Source organism: Nerophis ophidion, linkage group LG16, assembly GCF_033978795.1.
Source record: "Nerophis ophidion isolate RoL-2023_Sa linkage group LG16, RoL_Noph_v1.0, whole genome shotgun sequence".
Taxonomy (NCBI): Eukaryota; Metazoa; Chordata; class Actinopteri; order Syngnathiformes; family Syngnathidae; genus Nerophis; species Nerophis ophidion.
Genome location: NC_084626.1, coordinates 16,919,999 through 16,936,025, shown reverse-complemented (window position 1 = coordinate 16,936,025; position 16,027 = coordinate 16,919,999). Strand labels below are relative to the sequence as shown.

The 16,027-nt window shown below is 40.2% G+C and overlaps 1 protein-coding gene across 1 annotated transcript in view; it reads left to right on the top strand.

Annotated features, from left to right (window-relative positions):
- Positions 1 to 16,027, top strand: part of ptprt (protein tyrosine phosphatase receptor type T) — a 489,779-nt gene that overhangs the window by 384,873 nt on the left and 88,879 nt on the right. The window contains exons 22-24 of the mRNA XM_061874425.1: positions 2,433 to 2,525; positions 2,796 to 2,905; positions 12,144 to 12,231. Coding sequence (XP_061730409.1) covers positions 2,433 to 2,525; positions 2,796 to 2,905; positions 12,144 to 12,231 — 291 coding nt within the window. The remainder of the gene's footprint in view (positions 1 to 2,432; positions 2,526 to 2,795; positions 2,906 to 12,143; positions 12,232 to 16,027) is intronic.

The following is a 16,027-nucleotide window of genomic DNA, read 5'->3' as shown; positions in this document are numbered from 1 at the left end:
CATGAGATAATACGTTGTCTACACTTCCGTTTCTGCGCTTTTTTTTTAAATCACATATTTAAATGTGCTAGCAATTAAAAATGACATTTGTACATGTCTTTTTTTGATGAGAAACACCTTTTAGAAAGTTCGAGTAGACATACACGCACACACACACACACAAACGCACACAAGCGTACTGATGTATATATACACGCCGGTCATGTGGGTGGAGTCAGGAATCACCAATATATATGTAAGCCAGTCTCCATAAAACTGCAGAATTAATGTAAACACTCTCTGACATGTAGTGGGTGGCCTTCATGCACACACACATACACACACAGGCACAAACACACACACACACACACACACACACACACGTGTCACTAGGGTCAGTAAATCCTCCCATTAGCACAGCGATGTCTTCATCATAGTTGGTGTAGTGAAGCTGCTGCTATGACTCTATTTCATGGCTGACTTGATGCACATGTGACCTTCCTGAGTACACGCACACACACACACACACACACACACACACACACACGCACTCTTGTATTTATTACCTTCTTGAGGCTTACGAAAAATGCCTACTTCTTTAGGACCACCCTTTCTGGATATATAAAGAATTGTATTTACAACACTAACATATATATACTATGCAAATATAAAAAAGCTTGTTAAAAAATAAGTTGGAATTTCACAAGAAAAAAGTCACCATTTCAGAGGAAAATTTTCAAATTGTGCCAGTATTATAATAAAATTTGTCGTTTTACTCAACACAAGTCAACATTTTGCAAGAAAAACTGAACATTTGTGCAATGTTATGATAAAAATCGGAATTTTACTCAATAAGTTTCGCAATTTTACAAGAAAATATTTTTTATTTTTTTTTATTTTATGAAAATAGTCGTAATATTTTTCAACAAAAGTCACAATTTTATAAGAGAACGGTCAAATGTTGGCAATATAATAACAACCGGAATTTTACTTGGCAAAATTATGAAAAAAGTCATAATTTTACTCAAAAAAAAGTCACTATTTTGCAAGAACAACAACACAATTGGCAATATTGTGATACAAGTCAGAATTTTATATGGCAAAGGTCACTAATTTGGATTAAAAAGCAATGATTTTACATTAAAAAGTAATAATTTTACATTAAAAAGTAATCAGTGTACAAGAAAATATTACAATATTACAGAAACAAAGAATATGAGAAATTGTTCCCAATTTTATAAGAAAAGAGTCAACACATTGTGAGACAAGACCTCTTTTAGTTTGTTTTTTTTAATCTTCATTATTTACTTAAAGTTATTACAGTATGTCTCTATGTACATATATATATATATATATATATATATATATATATATATATATATATATATATATATCTATATATATATATATATATATATATATGTATATATATATATATATATATATATATATATATATGTTAATGGTTACTATAGTCATAGTACTGTAGTGTATTTGTTCATCCTATGGTCACATATAGGACGCGGGTTGTCTTACGTCAGCACCGAAAGTCATAAAATCAGCTGTTCACCTGCCGGGTATTTTATCGGGTGAATAGGGAAGTCCTTCTTTAGCTGCCCTTTTGTTTTATCCTATATTGCTGCCTTTGCAAGACTATAACAAAATGGGACCCATTGCCTCCCTGCTTGGCACTCAGCATCAAGGGTTGGAATTGCGGGTTAAATGACCATAAATGATTCCCGGGCGCATTGGTACTTTAACTTACCTTAACATTAAATCAACAAAAAATCTTGACTTTGGAGCAATGTTCACAGACTCTATAGTATTCGGCTTTCTTTTAGATTCAATGGTTTTCTGTATTGGGACCATGATTTATGTCCTAACTTGTTCACCGGTCCTCATATAGAAGGTACTTTTCCTTGTTGATGTCTCAAGAAGGGCAGCAATACAAGAACACACACACGCACGCACGCACGCATGCACGCACACACACACACACACACACACACAAGCCAAATAGCAATATGCTAGACAGAAAATTGCAAATACAGTCTATGTAGACATTTTTATTTATTCAAGTGTGTGTACTTGTAGTTAGTGTGTGTCTGCACTGTAACTTTGTTATCTAGTATTTAATGACAAAGCCCTTTAAGTGACAACATGTGCCCTAAAAATAACAACAAATCACAAAGATGCCGCTTTAGGCTTGTAACAAGGAGCAAAGTTGCACTGTTGTTGCCATGGCGACCCAGATCACCCGCTTCATTGGGGTATTTTGCTAACAATCCCATGGCTAATGTGACACACCTGTTTACGATCTTTCCATCACTTCTCATTTCCTTCCATCTCCACTGCATCAACTTATGTCTGGATGTAGTAAATGCTGGTTGTTGTTGTTGTCATCGCCGTCAAGGTAACCCCGCCCCCATTTTGTTCCCAAACCCGCTTGACAGACAGCAGCCAGCCCTCGCTCGCCCAGCCCTCGCTGACGCTGCAGAGCTTCCCCTACGGCGGCCGGGAGTCCGTGGAACTTGCCTACCAGAGTGGTACGTGCCCGTCATGTTCGTTCTTGTTTTTCTTCAGCGAACTCCTCCAAACAGGCCTTTATGGACCTTACTTTGTGGACTGAGAACATAAAAATACATCTTCCCCAAAGTATTCCCACGAAGTTTTAAACATAGAAATTGTCCAAAAGGGCAAAGATGGGCGATGACGATTCATACAACTAAAGACTCTCTCTTCTCATTGATTAATCAAGACTGGTGTCCATATATGATTGTCCATTTGCTGATGTTTGTCCTCTATCTGTCTCACAGGTCAGTTTCAGGCGGGTCAGTTTCAACCAGCAATACGAGTTGCAGACCTCCTGCAACACATCACTCAGATGAAATGTGGTCAAGGATACGGATTCAAGGAGGAGTACGAGGTGAACGCACACACACAGAAGAGGTGGGCCCGGCCCAACACGCTCAATTGAGCGGAGTTAAAGAATGACCCTAATGCGATTGCTCTTTGCAGGTTATGAATGATAACTGACACAATTCCTGATAGAAATAAATAGAACAATTTAAATTAATCCAGAAGTCAAATCCACAACAGGCTCACTCAACAGTCGTGCCTTGTTTATCGTGGCTAATTGGTTGCAGGCCTCACCATGGTAAACACAGTTCCGAAGTTGGCACGTTGTGTAAATCGTAAATACAAATAAGAATACAAAGATTTGCAAATCCTTTTCAACCTATATTCAATTGAATAGACTGCAAAGACAAGATACTTAACGTAAAAACTGGAAAACTTTGTTGTTTTTTGCAAAAATTATCAAATTTTGCTTTTGATGTCATCAACATGTTTACAAAAAGCTGGCACAAGTGGCAAAAAGACAGAAATAGTTGAGAAACACTCATTAAACATTTATTTGAAACATCCCACATGTGAACAGGGTAATTGGGAACAGGTGGGTGCCATGATTGGGTATAAAAGCAGCTTTGAAGAAATGCTCAGTCATTCACAAACAAGGACGGGGCAAAGGTCACTACTTTGTGAAAAAATGCGTGAGCAAATTGTTGAACAGTTTAAGAATAAAATTGATCAACAAGATTTTGCAAGGAATTTAGGGAATTCACCATCTACGGTTCATAATATCATCAAAAAGTTCAGAGAATCTGGCGAAATCACTGCATGTAAGCGATGGTATTACGAACCTTCGATCCCTCAAGCGGTACTGAATAAAAAAAGCAACATCAGTGTGTAAAGGATATCACCACATGGGCTCGGGAACACTTCAGAAAGCCACTGTCAGTAACTACAGTTGGTTGCTCCATCTGTAAGTGCAAGTTAAAACTATACTATGCAAAGCGAAAGCTATTCATCAGCAACACCCAGAAACGCGGTTGGCTTCGTTGGGCCTGGACTGATGCAGAGTGGAAAAGTGTTCTGTGGTCTGATAAGTCCACATTTAAATTGTTTTTGGAAACTGTGAACGTCTTGTCATCCGGACCAAAGAGGAAAAGAACCATCCGGAATGTTATAGGCCTAAAGTTTAAAAGCCAGCATCTGTGATGATAAGGGGGTGTATCAGTGCCCAATGAATGGGTAACTTACACATCAGTGAAGGCACCATTAATGCTGAAAGGTACATACATGTTTTTGAGCAACATATGTTACCATCTAGGCAATGTTATCATGGACGCCCCTGCTTATTTCAGCAAGACGATGCCAAGCCACATCTTACAACAACATGGATTCATAGTAAAAGAGTGTGGGTACTCAACTGGCCTGCCTGTAGTCCAGACCTTTCTCCCGTTGAAAATGTGTGGCACAATATGAAGCCTAAAATACAACAACGGAAACCCCCGTTGAACAACTTAAGCTGTACATCAAGCAAGAATGGGAAATAATTCCACCTGAAAAGCTTCAAAAATTGGTCTCCTCAGTTCCCAAACGTTTACTGAGTGTTGTTAAAAGGAAAGGCCATGTAACCCAGTGGTAAAAATGCTCCTTGTGCTAATTTTTTTGCAATGTGTTGCTGCCTGTAAACACAAACAGCCACATATAGTCACATTTACACTGGTTTCATCTAATATTGTAGATTTCAGTGTGTTGTACCTCCAAACGTCATTTAAAAAATGATATGATTTAAAAACAAAGTGTACAGGATTTTACATAAAAGGTCAGTTTTTTGTCCACAGTTTCCAACAGTCAGAAAGTCGTCCCCTAAGTAAATGATGAATTTATGACAGTCAGGCGATTCCTTATGGTCCATTTCAGCTGTAAATAACAATATATAAAGAATCAATGCCAGTGTTTATCTTGCGGCGACAATATAAACACATCAGATTTAGCATTGGCCTGTTTGCATTAGAATTCAATTCACTTGGCCGGAGACAAATAACTACAACGTAAATAGTGAACATCAGGTGTTGTTTACCTTTATTCAACTCCTTCCTCCTTTCTCATTTCTCTTAAAACTACATGATCAGAGTCTCAGTGAGCAGCTTGCCTCACCACTTTACTCTGTAAATGCGTTTAAAAGAGACTGTCCACTTTTCGTAGCTTGGTGTACAAACCCCGTTTCCACATGAGTTGGGAAATTGTTGGGAAACGAAATACAATGATTTGCAAATCATTTTCAACCCATATTCAATTGAATGCACTGTAGAGACAAGATATTTGATGTTCAAACTAATAAACTTAAATTTTTTTTGCAAATAATCAACTAGAATTTCATGGCTGCAATACGTGCCAAAGTAGTTAGGAAAGGGCATGTTCACCACTGTGTCACATCACATTTTCTTTTAACAACACTCAATAAACGTTTGGGAACTGAGGAGACTAATTGTTGAAGCTTTGAAAGTGGAATTCTTTCCCATTCTTGTTTGATGTAGAGCTTCAGTCGTTCAACAGTCCGGGGTCTCCGCTGTCGTATTTTACGCTTCATAATGTGTTACACATTTTCCATGGGAGACAGGTCTGGATTGCAGGCGGGCCAGGAAAGTACTCGCATTCTTTTACCATAAAGCCACTGATAGTCACACACACACTAGATGTGGTGAAAATACCCTCTACATTTGACACATCTCCTTGTTCCACCCCCTGGGAGGTGAGGGGAGCAGTGAGCAGCAGTGGTGGCCGCGCTCATGAATCATTTTGGTGATTTAACTCCCAATTCACTATAGTATATCAAAGTTACTTCACTACCATTGGACAAACCAAAGACATGCACCCGGGGATAGGTTGATTGGCAACACTAAATCGGCCCTAGTGTGTGAATGTGGCTGTGAATGTTGTCTGTCTATCTGTGTTTGCCCTGCGATGAGGTGGCGACTTGTCCAGGGTGTACCCCCCCTTCCGCCCGATTGTAGCAGAGATAGGCACCAGCGCCCCCCGCTACCCTAAAGGAAATACACGGTAGTAAATGGATGGATGGATGTATTCCGTTTATATTTACAAACCCCGTTTCCATATGAGTTGGGAAATTGTGTTACATGTAAATATAAACAGAATACAATAATTTGCAAAACATTTTCAACCCATATTCAGTTGAATATGCTGCAAAGACCAAGTATTTGATGTTCAAACTGATAAACCTTTTTTTTTTTTGCAAATAATAACTTTGGAATTCGATGCAAGCAACACCTGACATAGAAGTTGGGAAAGGTGCCGATAAATACTGATAAATTTGAGAAATTCTCATCAAACACTTATTTGGAACATCCCACAGGTGTGCAGGCTAATTGGTAACATGTGGGTGCCATGATTGGGTATAAAAACAGCTTCCATGAAAGGTTCATTCATTCACAAACAAGGATGGGGCGAGAGTCACCAATGTGTAAGCAAATTGTCGAACAGTTTTAGAACAACATTTCTTAACGAGTTATTGCAAGGCATTTAGGGATTTTACCATCTACGGTCCGTAAAATCATCAAAAGGTTCAGAGAATCTGGAGAAATCACTGCACATAAGCGATGATATTACGGAACTTTGACCCCTCAGGCGGTACTGCATCAAAAACAGACATCAGTGTGTAAAGGATATCACCACATGGGCTCAGGAACACTTCATAAAACCACTGTCAGCAACTACAGTTGGTTGCTACATCTGTAAGTGCAAGTTAAAACCTTTCTATGCAAGGCAAAACCCATTTATCAACAACCCCAAGGAACGCTGCTGGCTTCGCTGGGCCCGAGCTCATCTAAGATAGACTGATGCAAAGTGGAAATGTGTTCTGTGGTCTGACGAGTCCACATTTCAAATTATATTTGGAAACTGTGGACATGGTGTCCTCCGGAACAAAGAGGAAAATAACTACCTGGATTGTTATAGGCGCAAAGTTCAAAAGCCAGCACCTGTGATGGTATGGGGGTATATTAGTACCCAATGCATGGGTAACTTACACATCTGTGAAGGCACCATTAATGCTGAATGGTCCATACAGGTTTTGGAGCAACATATGTTGTCATCCAAGCAACGTTATCATGGACGCCCCTGCTTATTTCAGCAAGACAATACCAGGTCACGCGTTACAACAGCATGGTTTCATACTAAAAGAGTGCGGGTACTTTCCTGGCCCGCCTACAGTCCAGACCTGTCTCCCATCGAAAATTTGTGGCGCATTTTGAAGCGTAAAATACGACAGCGGAGACCCCGGACTGTTGAATGACTAAAGCTGTACATAAAACAAGAATGGGAAAGAATTCCACTTTCAAAGCTTCAACAATTAGTTTCCTCAGGTCCCAAACGTTTATTGAGTGTTGTTAAAAGAAAATGTGATGTAACACAGTGGTGAACATGTCCTTTCTCAACTACTTTGGTACGTGTTGCAGCCCTGAAATTCTAAGTTAATTATTATTTGCAAAAAGAAAAAACTATATTTATGAGTTTGAACATCAAATATCTTGTCTTTGTGGCATATTCAACTGAATATGGGTTGAAAAGGATTTGCAAATCATTGTATTCCGTTTATATTTACATCTAACACAATTTCCCAACTCATATTGAAACGGGGTTTGTACATCCACCCATCCATGCATTTTCTACCGCTTGTCTAAGATATAAATACCACTTACTGAATTTCCCGTACTTTATAAGCCGCAACCACTAAACTATAAAAACAAACTATTTTTCCATTTATTAGCCGCAGATATGTACATTGTCAGATTAGTTATTTTCACAGCACGATTTTGTAAATGTTTATTTACACCCTTATTTTTTTTCGAAACGCTGTCTGTCACACGCCAGTAAAAAGGCTGATCAAACAAAACAGAAGTAATCCTCAAAGACTCACTTGCTGCTGAAGCCCAGCGCTCAAATCAGCTCAACAGACGATGACATCTTGGGGATTTTACTTAGGAATTTGTGAAACTAAAACAATCTGAACACAGTGCCATTGTAAGTTAATAATACTAACACAGACACTCGTGAACATGTTGGCATATTAGCTAATTTTAATGATGCTCGCTTTATTATATTATTATAACACATACTATTATGCATGAAAACATTCCTATAGACATCACACATGGGATGGTTTAGTAAGTAAACATAGTTTTAGTTTCACTGCATCCGCAAAGTAGAAAGTAATCGCAGCGCTTCACATTTTTTCACATTGTATTATGTTACATTCTTGTTCCAAAATGGAATAAATGCATTGTGTCCTCAAAATTCTACAGACAATACTCCATAATCACAATGTGAAAATATTATTTTTTTTATTAAAAAATAAAATTTACCCTTTGCTCAGTACTTTGTTGATTCAAGTTTGGCAGCATTTATAGCCTCAAGACTTTTTGAATACGATGCCAAAAGCTTGGCACACCTATCTTTGGGCAGTTTTGCCCATTCGTCTTCGTAGCACCTCTCAAGCTCCATCAGATTGGATGGGAAGCATTGGTTTTCATCCAGGATGTCGCTGTACATTGCTGCATTCATCTTAGTCTAGTCATGGAGGTGACCAAGAAGTCAATGGTCACTCGGTCAGAGCTACAGCATTCCTCTTTTGACGTAAAACATGAATATTATGCATTTTGGAATAAGGCTGTAACATAACAAAATGCGGAAAAAGGGAAATGATGTTACATATTTTTGGATGCACTTTATGTTGTAAAATATACAAAGTTTGCTGGGAGCGATGAATGAAGAAGCCACACGAGTATAAATGCTTTGACTGATTAGTGGACAGAACGGCACTTGTACTTCGAAGTGAAAGCACTAAACAAAAGGTTAACCCTGCAGCACTTGAAGTGAGCAAACTAGTCCAAAAGATTGGCGAAATAGCACAGACAATGACACACCTGTTCAGTGTTTTTACCTGTTTTTTAATAAAGTTAAAGTACCACTGATAGTCACACACACACACTAGGTGTGGTAAAATTACTCTCTGCTTTTGACCCATCCCCATGTTAACCCTCTGGGAGGTGAGAGGAGCAGTGAGCAGTAGCGGTGGCTGCGCTCGGGAATCATTTTGGTGATTTAAACCCCAATTCCAACCCTTGATGCTGAGTGCCAAGCAGGGAGATAATGTGTCCCATTTGTATAGTCTTTGGTATGACAAGTCAGGGGTTTGAACTTACGACCTACAGATCTCAGGGCGGACCCTATAATCATCATCATCATCAGCGGTCACTCGAAGTGAGTATAACGGTCCTCCTGGTAGGGGGATTTCCCTTTGTGGAGGATGCTTGTACGCCACTTAGTTTAACGTGGGTAGACTGGTGCACAGACAGTCACCACACGATCCTTGATATATCCGGCTCAGAGTCCAGTGGCATGGAGTCCAAGACAACTGGGGACCCTTTTCTGCTGCAGCCTTCTCTGCCATCGCAGCCGTTGTGGTAGTTCTTACATCTACCGTCTTCCGCCTGCTCCGCCGTTGAGGTCTTCCCCGTAACCCTGGCTAGGGGGCAGTCAGGTACTAGGCCTTTGCCAAGGGCCACCTGGGGTAATAGTAAAATAAATAAATGGGTTGTACTTGTATAGCGCATTTCTACCTTCAAGGTACTCAAAGCGCTTTGACACTACTTCCACATTTACCCATTCACACACACATTCACACACTGATGGAGGGAGCTGCCATGCAAGGCGCCAACCAGCACCCATCAGGAGCAAGGGTGAAGTGTCTTGCTCAGGACACAACGGACGTGACGAAGTTGGTTCTAGGTGGGATTTGAACCAGTGACCCTCGGGTTGCGCACGGCCACTCTGCCCACTGCGCCACGCCGTCCTAGGGGTTAACTTCCTTGTGCCCCAAGACCCCATAGAGGAGCCTTCACTGCAAAATGCATTTTAACGTCATGCCCAGGATCGAATACAGTAATACTACTAGCAATCCAAGGGTAGTATTAGTACTATTTATAAGACCAATAAACTTAGGGCAGCAGGGCAGGGTGTGGTGTAGTGGGTAGAGCAGCCGTGCCAGCAACTTGAGGGTTGCAGGTTTGCTCCCCGCCTCTTGCCATCCAAATCTCTAACCACAAGGCCACTGAACAGGTTAATGAAAACTATTTGCTTTTTGGTGGTTAGTGAAGAAACATCCATAAATTAGCAACACCGCTTTTTAAACCGCAGGGTTTAAAGTAGTGGTTTATAGTCCAGAATTGGTATAATGGTAAAAACGTAAGACCAAAAATATGTAGAATATGCTTTAAAAAAAAAAAAAAGATCTGGCGAGGGACGACTGTATCAATTAATCAATCAAAGTTTATTTATATAACCGTAAATCACGAGTGTCTCAAAGGGCTGCACAAGCCACAACGACATCCCCGGCTCAGATCCCACATCAGGGCAAGGAAAAACTCAACCCAATGGGATGACAATGAGAATACTTGGCGACCGGTGCAATGGACTTCGAGTGGATCTTGTTAATAGTGTGAGAGTCCAGTCCATAGTAGTGGATCGAGCATACATAGATAGATAGATAGATAGATAGTACTTTATTGATTCCTTCAGGAGAGTTCTTTCAGGAAAATTAAAATTCCAGCAGCAGTGTACAGAGTTGAGATCAATTAAAAAAAAAAAAAAAAAGTAAAAAGTAAATAATGGGCGTTTAAAAGAAAACAAAATAGAGATACAAAAAGAATAAAAACAATGGGAATAACAACTTATAACAGTAAAATAAGAATATAACAAGACAAAGTAGGCAGTAGTGACCATGTTATGAAAACGTATTGCACTGTTATTGTTTTGCATCCCCTGTCATCCTAATCCCCCCCGTCCCCCGTCCCAGAGAGGAGTTGTACAGTCTAATGGTGTGTGGGACAAAGGAGTGTTTGAGTCTATTAGTCCTGCACTTGGGATGAAGCAGTCTAGCACTGAACAGGCTCTTCTGGCTACTGATAACGCTATGCAGAGGGTGGCTGGCATCATCCAGGATGCTCACTAGTTTGTCCACAGTCCTCTTTCTCTGCCACCGTCACCAGTGAGTCCAGTTTCATTCCGATTGTAGAACCGGCCCGCCTGATCAGTTTCTCAAGTCTGGAGCTGTCCTTCTTAGATGTACTGCCCCCCCAGCACACTACCATGTAGAACAGAACACTGGCAACCACAGACTGGTAGTACATCCACAGGAGTTTTCTACAAATGTTGAAGGAGTGCAGTCTCCTGAGGAAGTACAGCCTGCTCTGTCCTTTCTTGTACTGGTGGTCCGTGTTAACAGTCCAGTCCAGCTTATTGTCCACCCAAACCCCGAGGTACTTGAATGAGTCCACGGTCTGTACCTCAACTCCCTCGATCACAATAGGTTGTGACCGTGGACTCGACCTCCCAAAGTCAATGACCAGCTCCTTGGTCTTTGACGGATTGAGCTGGAAGACGTTCGTGTGGCACCAGACAACAAAGTCCCTCACCAGGTTCCGAAACTCCTCCTCTCTGCCGTCCCTGATGCACCCGACAATGGCTGTGTCATCCGCGTACTTCTGGATGTGACACAGCTCTGAGTTGTAGCAGAAGTCAGCGGTGTACAGGGTGAAGAGAAGAGGGGCCAGCACCGTTCCCTGAGGTGCTCCGGTGCTGCTGATCACAGTGTCAGACGTGATGTCCTTCAGTCTGACGTACTTTGGCCTGTCGGTGAGGTAGTTCGAAATCCAGGCAACCAGGCAGGGGTCCACTTGCATTTTGTAGAGCTTGTCCTGAAGGAGGCGGGGCTGGATGGTATTATTACATGTACATGGGTGTGAGTAGGAAAAACTTGTTTTTTAGTTAAAGTGATTGCTCTTCTCGCAAGTAATTAAGGATTTCAAATGGGACTGAAACAATCCACAGAGTCAAAGAAAGAATATAAAGTATGTGACAAGTAAATGAGCACAGACCAGTCCAGGAAAGGGACGTGCTTAGGTCCATCACGGTACAATTGACATTGTGTGAGTACGCTCTTAATGTGAATTTGCATGTGCAGCAGAGCGCCATCCCAGCACAGCGCAGGAACATGTGGGGTTATTTCACATCATTAATTTTACACACACAAAAAAAAAAAAAACAGCATACATTTTTGATTCTTTGAGTTCAGTTATAGTACTTTAGTGATTTTTCAAAGTAATTAGCATTCGTCCCTCCAACGCTAATGGAAACAGGGTAAATATTCATGTCACTTTTCCGGCCCGTGTGTGCACAGCTCTGGGAGCATCGGGACATATGTACACCTAAAATGTACCACTTTCGTACCTTGACTTCAGGCGTTGGCGGAGGGACAGACGGCGCCCTGGGAAAGTGCCAAGAAGGATGAGAACCGCAACAAGAATCGCTACGGCAACATCATCGCTTGTGAGTACTGCAATGACTCGCTCTCTTTCATGTTAGCGTCATCTGTTGTTTGCATCTTTCTTCTTTAGCTTGTGATTGTCGTTGTGTGATCAAAGTCTGCTTTCGGCCAGTTGATGCACCTTTGTCTTGATCTTTACCTGTGCAGTTGTTGCCATTGGTTTGTCTGACAAAAAGGTATGGGCAGATTTTCATGAAACTTTTTGGAAATGTGAACATTAGGATAAGTTTCAAGTTTATTGTTCTTTGGTCAACAAACAAACAGTTTTACATACATAAAATGAAAAAAAAAAAAAATTTGCAGACCGAAAGGGTTTAGGCTGAAGTTAAAAACTTATTTCGCCTAACCCTATAAGCAATGTCAAGTACAAAAGAAATATAAACTTCCGAAAAATGTATATAAAAATGTATATAACTGTGTATATAATTGAACGTAGTTCAATTATATACACAGTAAAGGCATGTGAAATATCCTTGCACACGTATTAAACCTGTTTCACCAATTATATACAATATATACAAACAATTACACTTTCATTAATATTTACATCCAAGTTTAGTTTTCAATTAATATTAATCACAATGTCAATTCAAGAGTGATATATTTCTTATATAGTCTTAAAGTGTTTTTTAAATGTGTGAATGGAACTGGAACATTTTAATGAATCATCCAAGCTGTTCCACAGTTGAACTCCCCTAACAGAAACACATCTACTTGTTAAGCTTGTTCTTATTTTTGCTTTCTGAAAGAAAGAAGAAACAAGTGATTGCATTTTGGGACTGATCGGGATCAATCCTATGATATTACCTTACGTTTAAAATTAAAAGTTTAAGTAAAGTTAAAGCACCACTTATAGTCACTCACACACTGGGTGTGGTGAAATTACCCTCTACCTTTGACTCATTCCCTTGTTCCAGCCCCTGGGAGGTGAGGGGAGCAGTGAGCAGCAGGGGTGGCTGCGCTCTGGAATACTTTTGGTGATTTAACCCCCAATTTCAACCCTTGACGCTGAGTGCCAAGCAGGGAGTCTTTGGTATGACTCGGCCGGGGTTTGAACTCACGACCTACCGATCTCAGGGTGGATTCTCTAACCACAAGGCCACTGAGCAGAGTTACAAAACTCGTGTGAGTGTATATGTAGTGGTTGGCTGATTATGTCGTCATCGGACTCGATGGACAACCATAAGCAAGCAAAGGATGGCTAACAAGAGGATTCTCTCCGTTTATTTAATTCCACTATAGATACCTCAAAAAGTCATGGGCTCATTTTGAGGAAACTCTCAGGACATTTCAGAAATGAGATAAATAAATGATAAATGGGTTGTACATGTATAGCGCTTTTCTACCTTCAAGGTACTCAAAGCGCTTTGACACTACTTCCACATTCACCCATTCACATTCACTGATGGAAGGAGGTACCATGCAAGGCGATAACCAGCACCCATCAGGAGCAAGGGTGAAGTGTCTTGCTCAGGACACAACGGACGTGACGAGGTTGGTACTAGGTGGGGATTGAACCAGGGACCCTCGGGTTGCGCACGGCCACTCTTCCACTGCGCCAAAGATTATATTTTTGGGCCGATCTGGATCACTGTCTGGAGACAGGACTTTTTTTTTTTACTATCGGGAGTTGGTGATTGGCTAAAACAGGGGTGTCAAACTTATTTTAGATCGGGGGCCACATGGAGAGAAATGTACTCCCAAATGGGCCGGACTGGTAAAATCACGGCACGATATTTCAAAGATAAGTAAAATTTCAGATTGTTTTCTTTCTTTAAAAATAGAACACGCACATTCTGAAACTGTACAAATCATAATGTTTTTGTTGTTGGGTTTTTTTTACACTTACATGTTGCAAATTAATAGTATTTTATCTTTATTTGTCGTTATTTATACTTTCTGAATAAATTCCGTGATCATCAGTCAACTCATTGGTATTTATTTTTAATCCATCAAGCTAAAAAAAGAATATCAAAATCAAATTACAGGATGTTATTTACAAACCCTGTTTCCATATGAGTTGGGAAATTGTGTTTGGTGTAAAGATAAACGGAATACAATGATTTGCAAATCCTTTTCAACCCATATTCAATTGAATGCACTACAAAGACAACATATTTGATGTTCAAACTCATAAACTTTGTTTTTTTTTTGCAAACAATAATTAACTTAGAATTTCATGGCTGCAACACATGCCGAAGTAGTTGGGAAAGGGCATGTTCACCACTGTTTTACATCACTTTTTCTTTGAACAACACTCAGTAAACTTTTGGGAAATGACGAAACTAATTGTTGAAACTTTTAAAGTGGAATTCTTTCCCATTCTTGTTTAGCTTCAGTCGTTCAACAGTCCGGTGTCTCCGCTGTCGTATTTTACGCGTCATAATGTGCCACACATTTTCGATGGGAGACAGGTCTGGACTGCAGGTGGGCCAGGAAAGAACCCACACTCTTTTTTTACGAAGCTATGCTGTTGTAACACGTGCTGAATGTGGCTTGTCATTGTCTTGCTGAAAGCAGGGGCGTCCATGAAAAAAACGGCGCTTAAATGGCAGTATATATTGTTCCAAAACCTGCTTGTACCTTTCAGCATTAATGGTGCCTTCACAAATGTGTAAGTTACCCATGCCTTGGGCACTAATGCACCCCCATACCATCAAAGATGCTTACTTTTCAACTTTGCGTCGATAACAGTCTGGATTGTTCACTTCCCCTTTGGTCCGGATGACACAATGTCGAATATTTCCAAAGACAATTTGAAATGTGGACTCGTCAGACCACAGGACACTTTTTCACTTTCCATCAGTCCATCTTAGATGATCTCGGGCCCAGAGAAGCCAGTGGCGTTTCTGAATGTTGTTGATAAATGGCGCATAGTTGAGCTTTAACTTGCACTTACAGATGTAGCGACAAACTGTATTTAGTGACAGTGGTTTTCTGAAGTGTTCCTGAGCCCATGTGGTGATATCCTTCAGAGATTGATGACGGTTTTTGATACAGTGCCTTCTGAGAGATCAAAGGTCACGGTCATTCAATGTTGGTTTCCGGCCGTGAAGCTTATGTAGTGTGATTTCTCCAGATTCTCTGAACCTTTTGATGATATTATGGACCGTAGATGTGGAAATCCCTACATTTCTTGCAATTGCACTTTGAGAACGTTGTTCTTAAACTGTTTGACTATTTGCTCACACAGTTGTGGACAAAGGTGTGTACCTCGCCCCATCCTTTCTTGTGAAAGACTGATCACTTTTTGGGAAGCTGTTTTTATACCCAATCATGGCACCCACCTGTTCCCAATTAGCCTGCACACCTGTGGGATGTTCCAAATAAGTGTTTGATGAGCATTCCTCAACTTTATCAGTATTTATTGCCACCTTTCCCTACTTCTTTGTTGTATGTTGCTGGCATCAAATTCTAAAGTTAATGATTATTTGAACAAACATTTTTTTTTATCAGTTTGAACATCAAATATGTTGTGTTTGTAGCATATTCAACTGAATATGGGTTGAAAATGTTTTGCAAATCACTGTATTTCGTTTATATTTACATCTAACACAATTTCCCAACTCATATGGAAACGGGGTTTGTATGTAGTTTGCTTATTTTCCTCGACTGGTGCACTAACATCATGTGGTTTGGTTAGTTTTTTTACATATCTAGCATCATTTACAAAGATACAAATAATCGCTATTGCGACATCTAGTGGACACAAGTGGAACAGCTGTTTTGTCCATTCAAAAATTGTGGCTTATTTTTATACTTTGCAAACTCATCCCGTGGGCTGGATAAAACCTGTTC